This window comes from Kwoniella dendrophila, chromosome 2 (assembly GCF_036810415.1).
Source record: "Kwoniella dendrophila CBS 6074 chromosome 2, complete sequence".
NCBI classification, from domain to species: Eukaryota; Fungi; Basidiomycota; class Tremellomycetes; order Tremellales; family Cryptococcaceae; genus Kwoniella; species Kwoniella dendrophila.
The window spans coordinates 777,299-798,872 of NC_089477.1; the positions used below are offsets into that span (position 1 = coordinate 777,299).

Below are 21,574 nucleotides of genomic sequence, written 5' to 3' on the forward strand. Positions count from 1 at the left end.
GAAAAAAGGACTAATTGAGCTATAATCACGGATTGCGTAGCTCAGCATAGATAAAGGATCACGGTCTCCGTGAGCGGAAAGTGAAGGATGGGTGTTTTGCATAGCCAACGTATTTTCAATAGCAAGCATGGCATAACAAGGCGTTAGATAGGATGTTATACCCCCCTGGATGTCCGCAACCTTTTCATATTCGCGAAGTTGACATCAAACCCCAAAATTAAGCCCTTTCCGATATGTCCAATCTATCTCAATTTTACACCAGAGATGGGTCCTTCACTCTGTTGAACCCATCCAGAAGCAACCCGTCACAACAAGACTTTTTTGAAGCTTTTACAGATTATGAACCTGTCGAACGGACAACTAAATATAATACTCTGACGGGTTTCACCACATTGTCTCATCATCCTTATACGAGGACGTGGGAAGAGAACTTATACGATGGAAATTTATCCCCTGGGAACGATGAGTATGATGACGATGAACTCCCTTCAATGCAAAGAAGACGAAAGCTCCAAATATGCGAACCTTCTAATAGTACAATATCTGATGAAGATATTACCAGATGGCGAGCAGAGGATTGGAGCGAAGAGGAATCCAAGAAAGGATTTATTTCTGATGAAGCCGGATTTCATGAAATATTAACAGGAGGTGATGGTACGGTAAAAACCCAAACTTTCACTATTGAATCAGATTCAGCTAGGAAACAAATTGATAAGACAGATCACATCTACAATGAACTTACAATTTCTTCCGCTCATTCCAAGTTCAAAGCTTGTCAAAAAACACTTATCAACACAAAATCTGGGTTGCGATTTGATAATTCTTACCAAGAACAATCTGCCCACAGTCAAATCCCATCGGATTCTACCAAGAGATGGTTGCTCAAGAAAACGTCTCGAATTTGGGTCAAAGGGAAAGAGCAGGATTAGGTATTGAGTTACCACTTCGTCATCACATAATTGTGGTCGCCCTATATCTGTATATACAATGAATATTGTGGGAAAAAACTCATGATGCATACAAAATATTTCGATTCTGCGTGGTGTGACGGTTGTAGTTGGATACCTCCTGATTTGCTACAATCGGAAGCAATAATGCAACATGGAAATACATTTCTGATCAAATACGGCATCGCCGAGGTAATTTTGGGTCATAACGCTCGGACCAAAATATCTGTATATATCCGATGAACACAACTATCTAAAGTATAAATAAACTTGACTGCGATGGCTTCGCGTACATATACATTGTAATCCACTATGATGATAAGAATTACCGCTCAGTGTCATCCCGTTGCATACGTATGACTCATGTTGTATAACATAGCAAAACACTGCTTTGACATTGAGTATCTATCTGTGCACTCCATCAAAGAAAATAGCAGGTACCGATTGATTTTCGGCTTTTTCCACCACAACCAAGCCCCCAAATTTTCAGTAACCATCAGATGAAACACGTCAGAGGATACATGTTAACAATAATGTTCTCGAATTGTCAATTTCAAAGGATATGAACCTGACTCATATAACAAACTAAAAGATAGTCTCGATCATTCCTTTTATACTTCGACCTTGAAACATAACTCAACCTTTGTCAATCATCAAGGAGTAGAAAGGAAGATGAAGACATGGAATATTGGTATCAAGTCAGCCCCAGCCCCAAGGGATTACCACAGTGTGTAAACTCCTCCTTCTTCCCATACACGAGTACAACTTCAATCGGTGTAGATGTTCAAGCCAAGAGGAAAGCCATAACAATCCCCTAAAAAATCCTTGGCAGCATCCAGATTTTTACTCATACTGTATATACTGTACAGCCAAAACTCCCTCCTTTCAGATTAGTCAATCCTCAAAACGAGTGTGACTGGAATGAGGCTATGTAGCCATATAAATAGCATAGCTGTGTTATGACTGGACCTAGAAAATGCATCGCCTATTCATAATTCCTCTACTAACTTGAGCTTAGATTATCAACTCTTTCTCACTCTCCCATACATATCCCATATATTACTCGTATAAACACTCACTAAATACGTTCTTTAACTTATCTTACTTAATTCAGCAATAACCTTCCTTCCATTCATTCGATAGCTGATTGCCAAACGCTCTTCCCTTCAATATGAAATTCGCCACCGCTTTTGCAAGTCTCGTTTTCTTAGGCTTAACTAGTGCAGCTACTTTTACCAATGTAAGTTGAACTATACCCTAATCAAACCAACCGCTTAGTACTGTACCTGACGTCCAATATTCTAGCCTCTCCGGTACGTTGTTTAAGGTGACTTGTATAATAAGGGAATCACATTTGCTGATACAGGAAAATGCATTATGTAGAAAGAGTGGGCCAGATCCTTTTGTTGGTGAGTTAATCATTCGGTATAAATAGCTCAAACTTTTCAGCTAATATAGATTCTAATAGTTTATGATCATGATACTTCGTATGTTGCTGCATTAGCGCTTTAAGGGAGAAGTATTGGCCTAACCCTTTCTCGCGTCAATAGTTCCTACTTGTTCATGCAGACCAGTGGAAATGGTCTTAGAGCAACAAAGACTCCCACTTTAGAGTAAGTGCATATCTGTACTCATTTAAACTATTACACGCTTTAGCCATAGTCGATATTATAACAGCTAATAATTGAATTCATACAGCGGTATAAGAGACTTTGCCAATGAAGAGCTTGTTTTCCAAAATCAAGATATGATAGATAGACCATCTGTCTGGGCTGGAGGTATGTATATCACATTCTACCTGAAACACAAAATGAAAGTCGATGAGCTGATTTAGGTTTTTCATTACGATTACCTTGATTGTAGAAATTCACAAAATTGATGGTAACTGGTACATCTACTATTCACATGCTGATTCTATATGGGTTGTATCAGGTGGTAGTGACGTAAGTAGATTGACATTCAAGCAAACTTTATTTTGTAAATCTTTCACTGACGTGGGGCATTCCTAGCCTGTTGGAGAGTACCGAGACCCTGTGAAACTTTTCGATAGAGGATGGAGGTAAGTGCGACTCACATGATCTTCGGCTATTCCTTCGGTGTCATCAGAAAAAGACTAATATCTCGTGTCCGATTAGTCTCGATAACACCGTATTGAAGGTTGGAGGCGCCAACTATATGGTTTTCTCGTGTCATTCCAGCGATGTCTCTGACAACACTATTGGTGGATCATCCATTTGTATTTCACCACTTACCTCACCTACTCAACTCGATCAAGACAGAGTTACTGTCATTAGCAGACCCGAACAAGGATGGGAACAACAAGGTGGTAACACCAATGAAGGTCCCCAACCTCTATACTGGGCTGGCCAAACTTAGTAAGTTACGTCTCCACACAAAGCTATATGTACCGATGTGCTCGTTAGAAGCATTCGCGCTAAAACTGAAATTACGCATCAATAGTATCACATACTCAGCAAGTTTCTGCTCCACTCCTAGTTACAGTCTTGGTTTGGTAAGTTTGCACACCCACCTGCAAATTGAGTTTGTGGCACTACTAAAATGTCCTGCTTTCCCACCATCGTCATAATAGGTTCACTTGACAGGTGACGATCCCATGGACGCGGCAAGTTGGACCAAAAAGACCGATGGTCCGGTATTCAGCTCTGGCAATGGATACTATGGTCCAGGTCACAACGGGTAAGTTTGAAACCTTACAATTGCCAATTCTGCATGAGCTCCACTAAGGAAACTATGTCTGTCAGTATGTTCATCTCACCTGACGGAAGTGAACTTTGGAATATCTACCACGCCACTTGGCACGCAGAAGGTCAATGGTAAGTTCTTCACATATAGGCAAACAAGTGGCTCGAAGCGACTGACTGACTGATTTATGGTCTACACCACACAGTGGTAACGATCGATCAACTTTCGCCGAGAAAGTCGATACTTCCAATGGTCTTAACTTTGGCGCTCCTGCTGTGTAAGTGATTCTCTGTATGTGTTCGCTCGTAGTCAAACTGACTGTATACAACCTCTCTAAATAGCGATGGCGAAGCTCAAGCTCCCTCAGGTGAATCAGCCATGAGAAAGCGATCCAGAATTAACTAAGGTACAGCTCATTCAAACTCGAGTGAATATCTGTCATACCCCTGAAATTACTTGATGCTCTCCACCCTCTTACCGTGCGATCTAAATTTATCGTTTCAATATTACATATATACATTGGTTGTTATGAATTCTGCTTTGTTCGAACGTCTTCTCGTCGTGAACAGGATGCTGCCCGTTGTTCTCAGTCCCAAGTTCATCCCCGAATGCATGTTCCACTGTCTATGCAATTGTTTCTGAATATCTCGGTGGCAAATATTTGCGAACTGATGACGTAAACCCAAGAATTGCACGCGATTAACAATAACCGTAAACTACAGATGATGATCTGTGCTTCGTAACCGTTGTGTAGGTGTATACCATGATCTTTCACCAATAACAATCTCAAGCGATCTTATCCTGCTCATATCTCTATCATTGTGATACAGGTAGCTCAGCCGGAGGCTCTTAGCTAAGAAGGGCTAAGATAGACAATGTTTGATCCAGATTTCTCATCATCAAACTCAAAATATAATGATATCAACTTATCAACTTCACAAGCTACTTCTTCGACAGCTTTATTAAGTAATATAAGACAAGAAAGAAATCTAAGAGAACAAAAGCGGAAGGAAGAGATATCTGCTCTGAGAATACAGAAAGTTTGGAGAGGCAGAAAGGTTTCGCAACAATTTAGGGATGACTTATTGGATAAGTTGAATGATGAGAACGATGTTGAGATCATAGGAAAAGGTTTAGTTGTTCTGCTCAGGACAGGTTGGGGTGGAGACAGAGGAAATATAGAGTCCTTGATCAGTAGATGGTGTGAATTAGGTCTAAAGAAAGATGGTAAGTCCCCTCTTACAACCCTTTTGTCGGTATCGTCAACTTACCCGAGTTTCGTTTTAGATGGTGTGTATAGGTTAATTCGACCTGCGGATAGAAATCAGGACTGGTCGGTCATCTTAGGACTGCTGTCAATAAGGATATTACAACTTGTCAATATAGATCCTACGTACGTGTACTGGCTTGATCTAGCCATTATGTTTGGAATATATTGGTTGATAGTATGCTAAGTCAGCCTTGTATTCGCAGAACAAGCAAAGCACCGATCCTATTGTTGTCGGTAGAAACCATATTCAACTCAAAATCATATACTCATTTACCTTCGACAACGCAGCAGTACGTCAAGCGCAGTCTAGTGGAACTCATCCAGGATAGATCATGGGTAGAAACTATCGTGCAAAGCATGGAACGGTTGATAGCCCACAACGTGAGTGGATCTGATCTTGATCATTGCCCGTGTACTGATAATCTCCTGTAGTTGCCTAAAAAGAAACATTCAACACTTGTTCCCCTCTCCAGACTTCTCACAGCTCCTCTCTCTCTCTGCTCGCCATCTTTGGATTCATCTTTGTTACCGCCATTGATCAATCATCTTTTGGCGATTCCCTCGTTACCAGCTTCACTGCCTATACCTGCATTAACTCATCTCTCAACGAATCTCAACCTGTTTACCCTACTGTTGCCATATGCTTCGCAGAATACAGACATACTGAATGAAGGGCGCCTATCTAGTGAAATGGGCAAAGCATGCTTTTTAGCTAATTTAGCAACCTTTGGTATAACTGGCGGGATGTTATCAAGATTCGGAGTAGAAGGTGCTAGTGTATGGATGAGCGTTATTGGAAAAGTCCTCAGTGGTGTCGGTGAAGGGTGGGGTAAATGGGTTGATGGGTTACTTGAAGAAGAAGATGAACCTATACCTCTTATGATTGATAGTGATGACGAAGATGATGATGAAATTCAAGATGGACCTTCTTCAAATCAAGTAATTCCGAGTAGACATAGTAAACAACCTAGACGAGAATTGCTACCCAAAAGCATCTCAAGTAAACTTGTCATACTAGCGACTCCTCAACATTTATCAAGTTTGTCATCCCATGTAATTACACCTTCCGGCAAATCGCCAAAAACCCTGTTGAGTGATTTTGCGATGTTCTGTGTAGGTTTATTGAGCGCTTTTAGAGGCAGTCCAAAATGGGAAGGTGTATTAGATGCTCTTTTAATTGGTGATAGAGGTAGAGGTCTTACCAAGCGAATATGGAGAGAAGGCGTTAGAGGTAAATGGATGGATTCGGCTGAAAGAGAATCTTGGGATACCTTCAATGATAGTAAGTCTTGATCAGGCCTTTAGATTTCGTATATCGCTTAGACTTGACTAATATCTTAATTGTCCTCATAGACCTCGCCTCACCTTCATTGGTATTACTCACATATATGTACAATCACTATTTACTTTTAACTCCAGATGATGAATTCTTCTCCACAGCAAATAATGCCTTGTCTACAGATGAAATACTTGAACTAGTGGAGATATGGAGGGATCTAGCATTCTGGGGATACATGAATGGTGTTAGTGGTAGTAAGACAGTGAACGGGAATACGTTTGAAGGCGATCAGAAGACTGAAAAAATGGGTAATGAGGAAATCAGAGGGTTATTCACTAGAGGTGTTACAAGAATTGTTGAAAGAAAGTGAGCATCAACACACCTGGACCCTCGATGCCTGCTGGTCACTGGGAACCCATAGCTGACGTGCTTGAATGTATTTCAGCGGTAGACGTCAATTTGCTGATCCCGACTTCTGGGTAATGAAGTCTCAACTAGACTTGAAAGGATTCGTTGAAGCTGCTGTGTAAGTCGGCTCTTATACTCTCAGAACACCGCAGACTGTATACCTGACGCTTATAATTATCTTTCTCGTATGATATAACAGTTTCGAAGATGCCGAATTGACCCAATCAAACGATACCGATATCGAAATGAGTGATTCATCGACTTTACCGAGATGGGCCAGAGCAAGGCAAAGATTTACCAAGCGACAAATGGCATATATCTCACCTAGATTAGGTCTGCTTAATAACTTACCTATGAGTGTGCCCTTTCAGACTAGATTAGAGGTCTTTAGGAAATTTATCGAGTAAGTCTATCTTTCCTATCCCCTACATATAGAACGATAAATTCCGGTCCCCATCGGAATTCGCTGATACGAGTTGCCCGTCCATAGGTCCGATCAACGGCGATTAGGGATTGATTATCATAGTAGGCGCCAAAGGAATTATGCCAAAATCAGACGGAACCATATAGCCAGAGATGGCTTTGATGAATTGGGTGATTTGGGACCAGCGCTCAAAAGTAGGATAGAAATCACTTTTGTAGATCAGTAAGCTATTCTCCGATCTTCTATATTTGAGAATGGAATTGCTAATATAAATGTCGCAGATATGGTTTAACGGAAGAGGGTATAGATGGAGGAGGTCTGTTTAAGGAGTTTTTAACAAAGTAAGTCATTTTTGTATGTATCATGTCATCTGCCAGCTAAGATAGCATTCTATAGCTTGTCCAAAGAGGTTTTCGACACAAATAGAGGGTTGTGGCTTGCTACCGACCAGAATGAGCTATATCCTAACTCTCATTCTTATGCTACGGAGCGTGAGTACATGTTTCAGCTTTTAGATAGCCCTCACCTCCTCAGCTGATTTATGAATTTAGCACATCAATTGGAATGGTATCGATTTGTAAGTCCTGGTCATGATCATCATGTCACGGACAAGGATTTGATGCCGTTCATATAGATTGGTCAAATCCTTGGTAAAGCCATATATGAAGGCATGCTTGTTGATGTTTCCTTTGCCGACTTTTTCTGTGAGTTAGATTTCTGGTGCACATATTGTGATTGAAGCTAATTCGTTGACATATAGTGGCAAAATGGCTGGGAAGACAATCATATCTTGATGATCTGAACTCACTGGATAAAGACTTATATAAAGGGTTAATCAGTAAGTAAGATCACCAATAGCTGGATATACATATTGACGACGTTTTTACTTATTATTCCAGTCCTGAAGAATTACCCCAAACCAGAAGAATTGGCTTTGAATTTCGCTATTACTGAAGATGGTAAGGCCAACGGCTAGGTTTAAACGCTGCCAATCTCAATGCGCTGACGTCACCTATACTTGCAGAATTTGGGATAAAGAAGACTGTAGACTTGATTCCAAATGGTTCAGAAATTGCCGTTACTGCTGAGAACAGGCACGAATGTAAGTTGAAAACGCTGTTAAGCTCCCAGACTCAGTGACTCCACATTGGGCTTACAACAATTTTTCAGATATTCAACTCGTCTGTAAATACAAGCTTGACCGTCAGATCGCTGCCCAAAGTAGAGCTTTCTTTAATGGTCTATCAGATCTGATAGATGCAAAATGTGAGTGATTAGCGGGATCAAAGGAAAAATCCAGGAATCCAGCTTATACCATCTTCGCACGTAGGGCTTAGAATGTTTGATCAACAAGAATTGCAACAACTTATAGGCGGCGAAGAGGTCGGTTGGCTCACCCGTTTAAAGGGAGAATCTAAGCTGATAATTTTTCTTCTAAATGCTAGACTTTGATTGACATCGACGATCTCCGAGCACATTGCTCAGTCAGTGGCTTCCCCAACGATACCACCCCTCGTCTTTTCTGGAAGGTTGTTAAGAGTTTTACGCACGAGCAGCGAAGAGCTTTATTGCGTTTCGTCACCAGTTGTTCAAGGCCACCTTTGTGAGTTTCCTTCGACGCGTGAACTCTGCGAGTAAGGCCGTACGTGTAGCTTACCACAAATTCGCATATACAGATTAGGATTTGGTTATCTGTCACCTAAATTTGGTGTAAAGTTCAACGGTTCAGATACAGAACGGTTACCTTCAGCTTGTAAGTGCGACGTGTTGGAATCCGGAAAAAGGTTTCCGCTGATACCGTTCATCTGTCCATCAATAGCGGCGTGTTTCAATCTTCTCAAGTTACCTGGATACACAGTGAGTCTCTATCGCTTATGTTATCAATATAGCTGACGACTCCGTATAGTCTGAACAAGCTCTTCGTACCAAATTACTGCAGGCTATCACTTCTGGAGCAGGATTTGATATGTCTTAAAACTCTCAACCGGATGTTAAAAAGCTTGACGCTTCGACTTTCTTTCATCAAACGCATAATTTCATAACATACTGTACATAATTATCTGGGTATTCTGTGTAAATCCTTGTTGATACATTCATTCGCATGCATTCCTTTTTGTATATGCAGTAACTTGCTCATATTTTGGTTACGGTGATAGTCGGTTTGAGAATAACGTTATCGGAATGCCACGTGTTTTGTTGTTGATCGAGATATAAGTTATGTATTTCTTGGCTGGTCGTGCATCATTATTCATCATTTATCGTCGTTTGAGTAATACTGCGGTTATTGACATATCTTCTGTTACATATTATAATCATTTATCACCTGTGTCAATAGAAAGAAACAAATAACAAGAAAGAAGATACTACTAAGCACAAACGGGTGCTCGTGGGTCACTTGTATGGAAATTTGAATAGATCCAGCCCAAAATGTCACCAATCCTGAAAAGAGATCTATCAGAACACTATAGACAGGCTAAACGATTAGCAGCAGCAACTATAGGAACTTCATCAAATGACGAATCATATGATAACTACCAACGTATAAATGATGATGACAAATTAGGTGAAAGTTCAAACTCAAGTGGTACAAGGGGATATTCGAATAGTTCTTCAGCTAGACAAGGTATAGGAGTGAATAGGGAAGAAGATGAAAGTAGTCTTCCAATTTGGAAAGGTAATACTACCACAATAATAGGTCAATCATTTTGGAAGGGTAAAGCTAGGTCAACTGAACGAGAAGAAGAAATACGAGCTTCGCAAGCACAAGAATACGAATTGAACGATTTTGATGATGAAGATGCAAATGAATTTGACAGATTGAACATTGATAGAAACTCTAAATCTTTAGATGGGGGTGAAAGACCAATAAGAAGTAGATTTGAATATGCCGAACCTGAAGATATACAGGATAAAAAAGCAGGAATAGGTATAGGGAAATGGAAAGATTTGAGGAGTCTCCTGTTAGAGGTTAGTGAGAATCACCCTCACTTTATCCTGAATTCATGAAAGCAGTAATATTACTATGTCAATATGCTAATCAATGTATCTCTTTTGTCGTAGTCAACGCCATCACTACTGTTATCGTTGATTGGATTAGTATTCACTGGAGAACTATTAGAACATTTAGCTAGATGGAGAGTGTTTAGAAGAGTTGATGAATTATTCATTTTAATACCAATGATTGGGAATTTAAAAGGTAATTTAGAAATGTGTTTATCTGCAAGATTAGGTACATCATCAAATATAGGTGAATTGAATCATAAAAAAATTAGAAAATCAATGTTATTAGCAAATTTAACTTTATTAGGTTTACAAGCTTTGTTGATTTCTTGTTTAGCTGCTTTCATAAGTTTTTTCTTAGGTTGGATAACTATTCATAGATTAGGTGACTCTTCTCCATCTAAACCTCCTTCAAATTCGACTTCCATAGTCAATGGTATAGATCCTATAACTGGTGAACCTATAGATCCAGGTTTATCAATGTCTGCTGAAGAATGGCACGAAGGTTATACGAGACCAGGCTTTAAACAACTTCTAATGGTCTTAGCTACTGGTATGGGTGCAGCAGGTATCTCATCAGCAATATTAGGTACCTTCATGGGTAATTTGATTGTTTTAGCTACTTGGTGGGGAATTGATCCAGGTAAACTAGACTCAATAATGTAAAAGTTTTCATTATATCAAAAAGCTGACATTTTCATTTCGCGTCACAGATAATATTACTCCACCTGTAGCAGCATGCCTTGGTGATCTACTCACGCTCTTCATCCTCGCTTTGTTGGGTACCGCTTTAGTAGGAGCTATGGATACTGTCATACCCCTTTTAGCTGTGATTGCCATGTCAATAGCAGCAGGATGGTTTACTAGACGTGTGATGAGAAATGAATGGGTTAAGAATGTAGCTAAAGGTGGATGGGTACCATTGGTATGTCCATCTTACCTTGACTAACAGACGTACCATGTTTGAAGGAGCTGATCATAACTCAATATCAAGATCGGGGCTATGCTCATTTCAAGTGGTACTGGAATGGTCTTAGCTAAAGGTGTCGGGAAATATCGCGGTTTCGCCTTACTAGCAATTTCAATGACAGGTAAGTTGTTTGCTCTACTCTCCTTGTCCGCCTCCCCCCCCCCTCGTCTCTCTTTCTCCTTTGCCTCCTCTCTTCCTTTGTCCATTTCTTGTCACGTTCACCCCTTTGCCATTCTCGTCACCACAACTCATACTCTCGCGCATGACGGACAAGTTATAGCCATATTGACAATCTCTTTGGCATATATAGGTTTGACCGGGTCAATAGGAGCAATTCATGCCAATAGACTATCTACGTCATTACATACGTTATTACATCCCAAACAGACTTTAACTTCAAATACCTCGGAACCATCCAGATCAGCTCAGAATCAAGGTTTAACGCCACTTCAGAGTGGCTTAACACTTTATCTCATTGCTTTCCCTTGTCAAGCTGCCTTCTTGTTCTTCGTCAACTGGGCAGGGTGGATAACTGATCTTAACTTGGGTTGGGCAGGGTGGGCCTGTTATGCTTTAACCGTGAGTTTTTACCGGTAGGATCGACCAAAGTGTCAACGAAGACTAAATGTGACCTCGGGCTATTATATTCGTTTAGACTGCGATTTCCTTGATATTGGCGCATTGGATGACCTTGTTCTTCTGGTCAAAAGATCTGGATCCAGAGTAAGTTTTACATACTATTCTTCGAAGTGTTTTATTGTCTCGAACTGATAGTATTCATCTACTTTAGCTCATACACTTTACCTATACATTCCGCTTTGGTCGATTTCTTAGGTCAGCTGTTGCTAATGCTGGCTTATGAAATCTGTATTTGGCAAGGAAAGGACGTAATCATTAAAGTCTAGAATAATATCGCTGAGGGGAATTGTATAACATCTAGTCGGATATTGTGAATCTGTATTCGTGGACATTGCAATCACCAGAAACCATCATGATAAAATGCACAATGTGTATATGATCTATCGTCTGTCGAAAGAGCACAAATAGTAAATGTATGCAAACCAGACTGGGATACTATCGATGTGTAACGCTTTCAGGTATTTCTACCTATTAATCGTAAAAACTGTCAAAAGGAATTTCCCAACGAGGTGACTTGGGTGATTTCAGTTTTGTATTCAAATACTCTAATTTTTTGACATCTTCCGGTGTCATCCGCCACTGAGTGATGCAGTGGGTCCACGACGTGCAGGCCCTGCAGTAGGTTTCCAACCTTCGAACTTCTTATAGGCAGCAGATGTTCTCGCAGCTTGCGAACGTGGCTGGACGATGGCTGGATTGCCCATAGCGGACACTTCAGTGTGCTCGTCAACATCAGCATCGGAGCTGTACTTCTCGTGGGCTGATGTAGCTTTTGAGGCATCCTTTTCTGTCATCGACATGGTGTTTAGAACTATGAAGTTGTATGATGCTTTAGTTGTATATAGTGAAGAGTTTTTATAGAGTAATCCCTAAATTACACGGATGAAATTCACGAAGCAATGCTTGGTGGATGTTTGACGTTCCCGTGAGCACTCACGGAGACATAATCAGGCTTTGTGTAGTTTTCAAGTTCAATTGTTTGATCCTAATGACGCCAAGAGTGGGGAACCTGTCAGGCAGGATAGCTCGCCAAAAACTGCCTAAAGACTTGCTTGGCCTCAGGTTTGGCACATTGACGAAGAACTTTCATCACACAAAAGAGCAAATGAGAATTCGATCAAAGAGTTTGTATCAAAGCTTATCTACAGTACATACAGTACAGTATCATCATACCTATGTGCTACCGCTACCTCCTAACATAGCTAAGAAGTCTTACCCGAAGCCGATGGTATGTCCTCATCGCCTAATATACTTCCCCCACGCCCTGGAAATCTTAGAGCTTATCCTTCCGGCTTGCGTTAAATCGGGCTTCTGTTTAAGGGAACCGAGCTCGTCTCTACAAGAGCTGGATCCTTGTTCCGTTTGGCTTCCCTCATAATCTGAAAGAGACTGTGTATTCGCGTTTTCAGATGATGTGGTCTCAGTCGCCGGTAAGGTCGACATCCCACGTTCTTCTGACTTATTTGCTGGTTCACCTGATTGAAGATCAAATGAAGGAAATCTCTCCCTATAGTAATTCAAGAGTTTGTGCTGATTTGTTGAAGGAGTTTCGGTTGATGTTGATTCGGTGGTCTCATCTGATAAACCTTGATCTCTGGTATTTCTCTCGTGAGTGTATATCGTGGTAGAGCTATCATCTGGATGAGAGTTAGTATTCTGAGCGGAGCTTGCTGAAGATCGGGTAGCGTCGTCAGTCATGTTGCTATGTGCAGAATGCGGGGGTGATTAGACTATTGGTAAAAAAACGGTGCTACGTGGCGTAGGGTATTGACTGAGAAGAACAACGGATAATACGGGTTTGGCTTAGGCACTCTGGAAGAACTTCTTCAAGAACGGATTTTAATTGAGCCCACTCTTTGATGGGTTATTTATGTGAATAAGCGCTCCTGTATAAGGCTCAAACTCGAAATACAATAGATACCACATCCTTTGTAGTACTTGTACATCCGCTAAAAGACTCGATAAGCTATCACCCTTAAAATACAACGGTGTTAAAACATGTCAAATGTGTCATGGCAGTGCAAAGGAAGAATTCTTTTGTGGCCCCCTTGATGTTAGACAAATCATTTGTCGAACTTTGAAGGTGGAACGCACTATACAGGATCGCGCAACAACGTGGCGAATTGCATGGCTTCCCATGCCACAACGACAAGGGCTTTTTACATTCCCGATCTCAGCGCATTGGATTGTTCAAGAGAGAATTTTGGTCATCAATAATGAATTATTACGTTAGGTAAGAAAGGCATATTCACATTACTCGTTCAAAAAAAGATCGTAAGAATGCGTATAATGAGAAGAAATAGAAACGCTAAAACTGAGCAACTGTACAATGTCAACTGAGTGACTTAATCGAATAGAAAAGACGAGTCACTATTTGTGGGGTTGAAAACGGCCATGACTAAAAATGACTGAACCGCACATAGTCACGAAATGCACTGCGAAAAACACCCATCCCATTCTAGCCTTGCAACTTCTAGGCAAAACCAGGGGGTTTAAGAAGGTTGGTTCTTTGTCCAAGTCCCCCACTGCTGTTTGACATTCAGGTATAAATCGTAATCTATCTTTACAAATCTACTAAATCTGCCGTTTCTTTTTCTTTCTTTTTAGCTCCCATAGGTTCAGCTTTGAGTAAGTCTGTAGATTTGGAGAGGATTGCGAGAGATCATCAATTACTTGACGATTCAGATCGAAGTGTATATAAAGTAAACTCACCTTCCGCTACTTTCTTTTGTTCACCTTTTAATCCTTCATCATCTGCTCCATGTGCTTTAAGGAACGCTTCGACCTATTGATACAAATTAGAATGATCAGTAAATTCGTGATATTGTGCATAAGACAGGATATACTTACCTCATCCATTACACCAGCATCATCACCTTCTTCAGGTTCATCACCATCTTCATCATCTGAATCGCCAATTGCATCGATGGCAAAGTTTGGTCTATGCATAACAGCTTCTTGCGCAGCTTTGACCATTTGACTTTCTTCTCTATAACGCAACTCGACATCTGCCAATGATCTCTTTTCTTCAGGTGTGACTGTACCTGTGGTATCAGTGGTTTTGGTCGATGTATTCGATACTGCTGAAGCTGATCTCTGCCTTTGGAATTGTCCAGCTTGTTGCGCAGGTGTCAACAAGGATTCTCTTGCTCTTAAATCACTTGAGGAAGATGGTGTGATGGATGGATCAGACGCTTTTGACAATGCCGGTTTACGCCATTCTGCATGTCTACCTAAAGCTGATCCAAATCCATCGGCAAGTCTGTTCAATCGGTTTTTATTCCTGTTACCATGAAACAATGACGATCAGCTTTTATCAATCAGGATACATCATTTTTAGACTAACTCATTTGTAACCACAAGGTTCATCAATCCGCCTAGTAACCCCTCTGATTTCTGATGAGCTTGATGATAATCTTCGTCTTCAGTCTGCACAAGCTGGAATGAGGCAGTCAAATCGTTCGCGAAGAAATTTTCCAACAATTCATCTGCCAAAACGACCATTCGGAAGGTAGCCAAATCTGTGAAATCCTGTCAGTAGATTGTTCGAAACGTTGAATCCGGTAAAAATAGACAACTTACTCAAATAAGGTAGGTTATGAGGTCCCGCCGACGAGTTTGATCTTTCTCTTGCACCTGAAGCAGTTTCTTTGTCCCCATCTATGGGTGCTTTCTCATCTACACTTCCCTCCGGTGCCGTAGCATCGCCAAATTCGTATGCGTTCAGTATGAATTTAGATACTGCTGCAAGATATATATCTCCAGGTTCGTTCCGGAAGATGAACTGGGTACTTAATATCAGCTACTGGTTGCATAAGGGGTTTATGGAAGGACCCATGACTTACGAGCAGCGATTCTGATAATTGAATAACCTCATCTTTCGTCAAGAAACCATCTTTATCCTTGTCGTGCTATAATGCTAAGTCAGCTAACGTGCTGCAAGACCTAAATATCAGCTTACCAATTCGAAGAACCATTCTATCGATTCCATTAATCCTGCTGTCATCACTCGATTTAAGCCTAATACTACATCTTGTAAGGATAATGTCCCTTGATTCTGAGAATCCCAAGCGAAGAATAATCTTATAATCGATAACCCATAAAATCAGCTATTTCCCCTTGAGTATTGATAGGAGTAATAAGATAGCTTACCTGTCAATCAATTCATGATCTGCTACTTTTCTATCAGTTCTTTGCATGAAAGCATTTGTAGTTACAGTTTCTTCTCTTGCCCAAGTTGCAATTTGTGATAAGAAAACTCTAAATGTCCTATGATCAATTCTAGTTTCTACTCTACCTTGAGCATCAACTTGAATACGTGGTTGATCAAATTGGTCACCAGGGGAAAAATTTGACGTATATGTTGAAGGTCCAGCTTCAGGTGAACAAATTGCCGAGAAGTAATGATCATATATGATACCAATATTTTCTTTCGAAAATTTACCAATATTCTTCAAATTCCTCACAGCAGCTCTCTTTGAAAACTTTTCGATCTCATCTGAAATTATCGCTCTTAATCTTTTTCTTTCCGCTGTTATCGTATCATCAGTTATGACGTTGAATTCTCTAAAAGCTACCACTAATAACTCTTGGAAATTCGTTATAGCTCGTACTCTTGGGTCAGGATGATCAGGATGTGCTGAATCACCTATCGTAGCAAAATATGATCTCATGAGATTGATGAACATCCCATCGTCTGTCACCTCAAGTAAGGCTTCTCCGTTGATTTTGAGAACAGCTGAGAGTCCTCATATATCAGCTTTGACGTTACAGATCAGTATATACGACAGCTTACCTAAACCGATCTGGAACAACACCTTGACACCCATAGCCAAGACACAATCTACGATTCTGAATGCGAAAATCAAGGGCATAGAGTTGATATATAAACTCAAGAACCAGCTGTAACATCAGTCGTTAGCTCATATTCTTTGACAATTGGGACACAAGCAGCTCACGGTAATGACGCCACCGAGATTTGCACATCCACAGATACAAAGTGTTCTTGTATCATTGGCAAACATCGGTGTACAAGCGATTCAAATACCCTTTGATCAAGTAAAGTTCCCTCCATTGACGGACTAGACATGCTGTTAGCTACTTCGTCCTAAAGGCGAGATTACCGTAGCTTACCTATAGTATCCAGGCAATATCCTGTCACAAAGTACTTCTAACAACCAGAAAGCCTGCTCTTCTGACATGTAACTATGTAATTCATCAGCTATTTGAGATGGAGAACAACAAGTGGCATAGCTCACATCAATAAACCAGCAACAACTATATTTAAGGCTTGACAATACCTGCAAATACACATGGGATCAGCTGCTGCACTGATCGTACGGATCGCTATAGCTAACCCAAGCTCAGGATTTCTGAAACTATAAGCTACCAAAACCCTCCTCAATCTAGCCAAACCTTCTTCAGATTGATAAGCCTTATATTCAGGCAAAGACCGATTCAAATCTTTCTCAATCTCATCTGTTGATTGTGAAGACTTTCCAGCATTTTGAGATAGCAATAAACCATATGTTTCTGGATTGGCGAAACGTAGATCTGTTCAGGCAGAAGAGTAAGTATATGAGGGTTCCGTGATCGGCATTTTGCACAATCACGTTTTAGATAGTGAGACTTACAGACTGAACCTGACATCACTTCCCACAATTCTCCTCGTAACCTCGAAGGAAGACCGACCTGCAATAATCTCTGGAAGGGTGGATAACGAAGCACTAGGTAAGATTGTATGAGCGTATACTCCCGTAAGCTTAGCATGAAGTCATAAGCTCACAAGTCAAATTCCGACCATGAACTGATTGAGGTAAAATAGTTAGCTACATCAAACTTGGCGATAAGACAAGGTTGCAGGTGCTTGTTAGAGTGGTTCAACTAACTCATGAAATATTCTCTCCACAATTTCATCTTACTTCTCTCCCTCATTTTTCTCGCATCACCAGGAAACCCAAATTGTTCACCTAGACCTCTCTGATATATCCCTTTACCTTCACCACCAGGCCCTCTCAGATCACCTTCTCCTTCATGTGATGCAGCTGCTGTTGAGGATGAGGCAGCTTTGTCATTTGATTCGGCATCAAGTAATAAATCGTTCGTCTGCTGTTGACCTGTTGCAGTTGATACAGGGGAAGACAAGAGGAATTCTGAGTACAGTGACGGTAGGAATGGTTTCAATTGTTTCATCGCGGATAGCTGTAAGAATGACATTGTCAGTAAGATCAAAGAGGGTCGTGATCCAGTTAGAAATGATGCTAGGGGAAGAGCAGTGGGGCTTGAAAATCAAAAAGGGACGAATGACTTACTTGTGATTTCAAAGCATCTCTCAACAAGATAGCGAAATGTTCAGCGGTTGGTAACAGTGAAGTAAGTTGAAGGATCTATTGCAATGCAGGAGCGAGTTCCACCACTGTTAGCTCAAAGCATAAATAGACTCTATACATTCAGCTCACAATCCTCATTCCATGCCATGTTGCAAGTGATAAAGCGAATACACCAGCTCTCGAGTTCAACCTGTTGGTAATTATGGTCCGTCTGATTAGCGCTATACTCTGTATAACTCATTCGAGGTGTTTTGAGCCAGCCTTACCTTTCGACCCTCCTGATAGTATATAAAGGAATTGTACATCTACACGACTTTCTATCTAAACTTATGAAGCATAAGTAAGGTGGTAATAAACTTAATCTTCCTGCCTGTGTAAGTGAAGTGAAAATCTTAATATCAGCATATTCCGCTCAGATCTTTACCATTAATCCAAATCAGTAGCGACTGTAGAGCATTCAATATATAATAAGACTTACATAAACTTCTTCTTTCCCTTCGACAGAAATAACAGCATTTATATCCATTGACTGTAATTCTTCTTGACCATTTTTATAAGGTCTTTCTCTTAATTTAACTACTGAAGGTGGATCAGAAGGTCCAGGTAAACTTGATTGTGTAGGTACATTATAAAAATCTCTTGTTAACTCATCTTTTGATTTTTCACGATATGATCTTAAATGAAGTGGTAATGACATTATGAAATAATAAATTATCTTCAATCTCAAATATCAACTACCGTACCACCAGTATTTTGATGCCAAGAAAGGTTGAACCACCACCACTACTTTGAGCTAGACCACCGGGATGAACAAATAGGTACAATACCAAAGTTTCAAGTGTGGTGAGAACGTCTATTATCTGTAGCAATATGCTATCTTATTCTCAGATTCAAGGTGATGTAATAATACTGGAACTACTATCATTAGTTGAAAAATCCTCAAAGTTGCTGTGAAATCAATGTTGTTGCTGTCTACTTATGGTGGTGTTTCGGATGTATACAAGTATACAAGACACCACCACCGCGTCACAGCTCACAGTTACGTTGATCAACTTGCACTTCACACGCGACTGCTTTATATGGGGGACACAGATAACACTTGATCTGCAAAGACTAGCATTGTAGTCGATACCCCTTGAACGCAACAGTATATCATCATGGTTTATGCATGGGGTTGACATGATCTAACATCGACCATATCAAATACAAGATGGACATCCTTCCACCCTTGTAAGCCAAAAAAAAAAGTAAAAAAAGCTGCCTTAGCATAAAACCAAAAATGATACTTCTACTCCTCACTTCTCCTCTCTTCTCCTTGAAAGTCATTTCATCCTGAGCCCACCCAGGTTCTCTCGTCTTCCAGCCAGCACAGTGTAATTCCACGGTGTTTCTTAATGTTGGATTTGTAGTTTGTTGAAAACTTATTCCTTCGATAATTGGATTATCCACCTTGAGCAGCTCTGCTCATTCTATCTAGATAACTCTCCCATAACTCGTCTACAAACCTTTCGTCGGACTAGCACATATAAGTATATCAAGTATTAGCTTAAATCGTACAAGTAGTAGTTTTTGAACAGCCACATACCAATATCAGATCAGCTACCCTCCTTGTAAATTCCAGTTTTCTTTCTTCTTTACCTAATCCAATACCAGCAACTCTTAACCCTTCATCCCTTTCTCTTCTCTCTAAACCATCTACAACAGATTCAGCGATGATATTTCTAGGTCTTTGATTCATTCCTATATGATTAGGTGTATTCGGAGCTGGAGTATGGAAGGGGATAGCAGGTGAAGGTGTAGCAGAATGTGGATTGGGTGAAATAGTTGGAGGTGGTAAAGAAGAAGCTGTAGCTGCTGTTTGAGCGAAAGTAGCATCTCCAATTTTGTGATACCTTGGTTGTGGTTGTTGATTTTGAACTACGGGTGAGTATTGCGAATGAGGTCCAGGTGGAGGTGGAGTAGCTCTATTTTGCAGAAATTGAGGATGAGGAATAGGTTGTACAGGATATTGTTGAAATTGAGATTGTGGGGGAAACTGCTGAATAGGATAACGTTGAGGTTGTGGTGCTGATGGGTAAGGTATGGGCGATATGTTTTGAATCGGTGGTCCGTTTGATCCCACTGCGAGGTGTTCAGGGGATGGCTGTTGCTGTTGAGCTTGTTGAGGCTGTTGAGCAGGAGGCGGAGGTGGAGCCATCCCTAGTATGCTCATCAGTAGGTCGTCTGCAGTTTGACCAGGAGGTGATGCCATCTGGGGAGGGGGCGGTGGTGAAATAGGGAGTTGGCCGTGTGTAGAGATTGGGTCTGAGGAAGTTGGTACCGGTATAGGACCAGCTGGTATTGGGGTGGGAGCAGCAGTAAGAATTGGTTGACTAGTATTAGGACCAGTGGTGGCAGTTATTGTCGTTGTTTGAGTAGGAGGAGTAGGAACAGCTGGTTGAACGGGAGGAGACTGTATAGGGGGAGACTAGACAGCAGGTCAGTACCTGTTCTTCACGAAAGTGAAGAAGTAACATACCTTCATAAGACCAGCGAATAACCTCGATAATCCATCTTCGGCAGCTGTAGCAGCTGTAGCAGTTGGGACAGCTGGTGAAGATGTGACATTTGGCTGATTAGGTCGCTTCGAAGGTTCTCCACATATACTGTAGACAACATTGTTAACTGTTTTGATACGAAGACCGTCGCATCCAACAAGCTTACCCTAAAACAGTAGTTCTAAACCTTTCCACTACTTCAGGTCCCTCAGAGAACCATATACCTATCCTCTGCTCTACAGTTCATTCTAAAGTCAGCTGGAAACATGTCCAAACTGGTCAAAGGTTCAGAGCTAATACTTACTGTCACCTCTTCTAGCTACTTGTAACATTGCTTGATCTATCACCGTCAATTTCATTTCTCCCGGTACCAGCGGTATAGCTGGATTTTTCAATCCTTGTCTATTCAACATGTATAATGACCATTCTGGGGATTTGTCTCTGCAATCGAAACGTTTTGTCATTACCAATTACCATTGAGCCTCTCCCAAGGCACATCAGTATAAAGGGGAATAGAACCAATATGGTTTGTTCACTACTGCTATATTTAAGAAATGACAACAACTGACTCACCTCTGTACAACGAATAACGGACCTTCCTGCTTCTGTTTTTCCCATTTCCCACTTTTCTCATCATAGTTATATATCACTGAATATACACTCGTATCCAATATTTGGCTTACAGATGAATCAGCTCTTTTAACAGATTTAAAGTTTGTTGAATTCCTGTATTCTATCAATTTCCGTTCTTCATCGCTCATGGGCGACGTTATCGATAATGACATCTTGCTATATATTCATGAAACCCTGATGAAGTCGGTTAACGTAGTGCTAGTATGCGTTCTCTGTTTTGAAACTTTGACAAACTAAGATGACTGATTGATGGATGTTTGAGTGCCTACAAGATAAAGCTGAACCTCCAAGTTCCAAAATGCTGTTTTTTCCTTTTCAGTCCACCAAGTTCGTCGTAGATAGGCGTATGGATGGGAAGACCAATTAAGTTCAATGTGAGATGTGTTTCGGGGAATGTTGACGATATATTGACAATCACAATTACGTGTTTGAGAT

At 40.7% G+C, this 21,574-nt stretch overlaps 7 protein-coding genes across 7 annotated transcripts; 4 read left to right on the plus strand and 3 right to left on the minus strand.

Moving 5' to 3' along the window:
- Positions 1-233: 233 nt before the first annotated feature.
- Positions 234-929, plus strand: L201_001705 (uncharacterized protein; the record flags this gene model as incomplete). Its single annotated transcript, XM_066217492.1, has 1 exon — positions 234-929. The coding sequence occupies one exon, from the start codon at positions 234-236 to the stop codon at positions 927-929; it is 696 nt and encodes a 231-aa protein (XP_066073589.1).
- Positions 930-2,118: 1,189 nt separating this feature from the next.
- Positions 2,119-4,055, plus strand: L201_001706 (uncharacterized protein; the record flags this gene model as incomplete). The annotated part of the gene is made up of 13 exons (XM_066217493.1): positions 2,119-2,187; positions 2,314-2,356; positions 2,416-2,434; positions 2,498-2,560; positions 2,646-2,725; positions 2,811-2,890; positions 2,957-3,006; positions 3,083-3,322; positions 3,408-3,459; positions 3,538-3,644; positions 3,710-3,781; positions 3,856-3,927; positions 3,992-4,055. The coding sequence occupies 13 exons, from the start codon at positions 2,119-2,121 to the stop codon at positions 4,053-4,055; spliced, it is 1,011 nt and encodes a 336-aa protein (XP_066073590.1).
- A 470-nt stretch (positions 4,056-4,525) lies between these two features.
- L201_001707 (uncharacterized protein) lies at positions 4,526-9,006 on the plus strand (the record flags this gene model as incomplete). Its single annotated transcript, XM_066217494.1, has 21 exons — positions 4,526-4,877; positions 4,938-5,043; positions 5,124-5,301; positions 5,353-6,202; positions 6,274-6,565; positions 6,645-6,725; positions 6,807-7,010; positions 7,098-7,253; positions 7,313-7,372; positions 7,428-7,522; positions 7,583-7,608; positions 7,666-7,735; positions 7,792-7,869; positions 7,931-7,990; positions 8,056-8,133; positions 8,202-8,297; positions 8,362-8,414; positions 8,477-8,634; positions 8,708-8,784; positions 8,851-8,888; positions 8,938-9,006. 21 exons carry the CDS (start codon positions 4,526-4,528, stop codon positions 9,004-9,006), a joined length of 3,177 nt encoding a protein of 1,058 aa, XP_066073591.1.
- A 452-nt stretch (positions 9,007-9,458) lies between these two features.
- L201_001708 (uncharacterized protein) lies at positions 9,459-11,906 on the plus strand (the record flags this gene model as incomplete). Its single annotated transcript, XM_066217495.1, has 7 exons — positions 9,459-9,998; positions 10,092-10,674; positions 10,745-10,956; positions 11,026-11,122; positions 11,312-11,580; positions 11,657-11,724; positions 11,792-11,906. The coding sequence occupies 7 exons, from the start codon at positions 9,459-9,461 to the stop codon at positions 11,904-11,906; spliced, it is 1,884 nt and encodes a 627-aa protein (XP_066073592.1).
- Positions 11,907-12,209: 303 nt separating this feature from the next.
- L201_001709 (uncharacterized protein) lies at positions 12,210-13,338 on the minus strand (the record flags this gene model as incomplete). Its single annotated transcript, XM_066217496.1, has 2 exons — positions 12,210-12,451; positions 13,089-13,338. 2 exons carry the CDS (start codon positions 13,336-13,338, stop codon positions 12,210-12,212), a joined length of 492 nt encoding a protein of 163 aa, XP_066073593.1.
- Positions 13,339-14,203: 865 nt separating this feature from the next.
- L201_001710 (uncharacterized protein) lies at positions 14,204-18,666 on the minus strand (the record flags this gene model as incomplete). Its single annotated transcript, XM_066217497.1, has 20 exons — positions 14,204-14,274; positions 14,353-14,425; positions 14,491-14,923; positions 14,987-15,161; positions 15,223-15,424; positions 15,486-15,551; positions 15,602-15,722; positions 15,793-16,378; positions 16,436-16,542; positions 16,599-16,721; positions 16,774-16,845; positions 16,899-16,940; positions 16,998-17,193; positions 17,274-17,366; positions 17,426-17,446; positions 17,529-17,841; positions 17,952-18,026; positions 18,099-18,159; positions 18,236-18,339; positions 18,448-18,666. 20 exons carry the CDS (start codon positions 18,664-18,666, stop codon positions 14,204-14,206), a joined length of 3,153 nt encoding a protein of 1,050 aa, XP_066073594.1.
- A 744-nt stretch (positions 18,667-19,410) lies between these two features.
- On the minus strand, positions 19,411-21,291 carry L201_001711 (uncharacterized protein; the record flags this gene model as incomplete). The annotated part of the gene is made up of 6 exons (XM_066217498.1): positions 19,411-19,485; positions 19,555-20,436; positions 20,488-20,614; positions 20,673-20,742; positions 20,811-20,947; positions 21,080-21,291. The coding sequence occupies 6 exons, from the start codon at positions 21,289-21,291 to the stop codon at positions 19,411-19,413; spliced, it is 1,503 nt and encodes a 500-aa protein (XP_066073595.1).
- Positions 21,292-21,574: the final 283 nt, after the last annotated feature.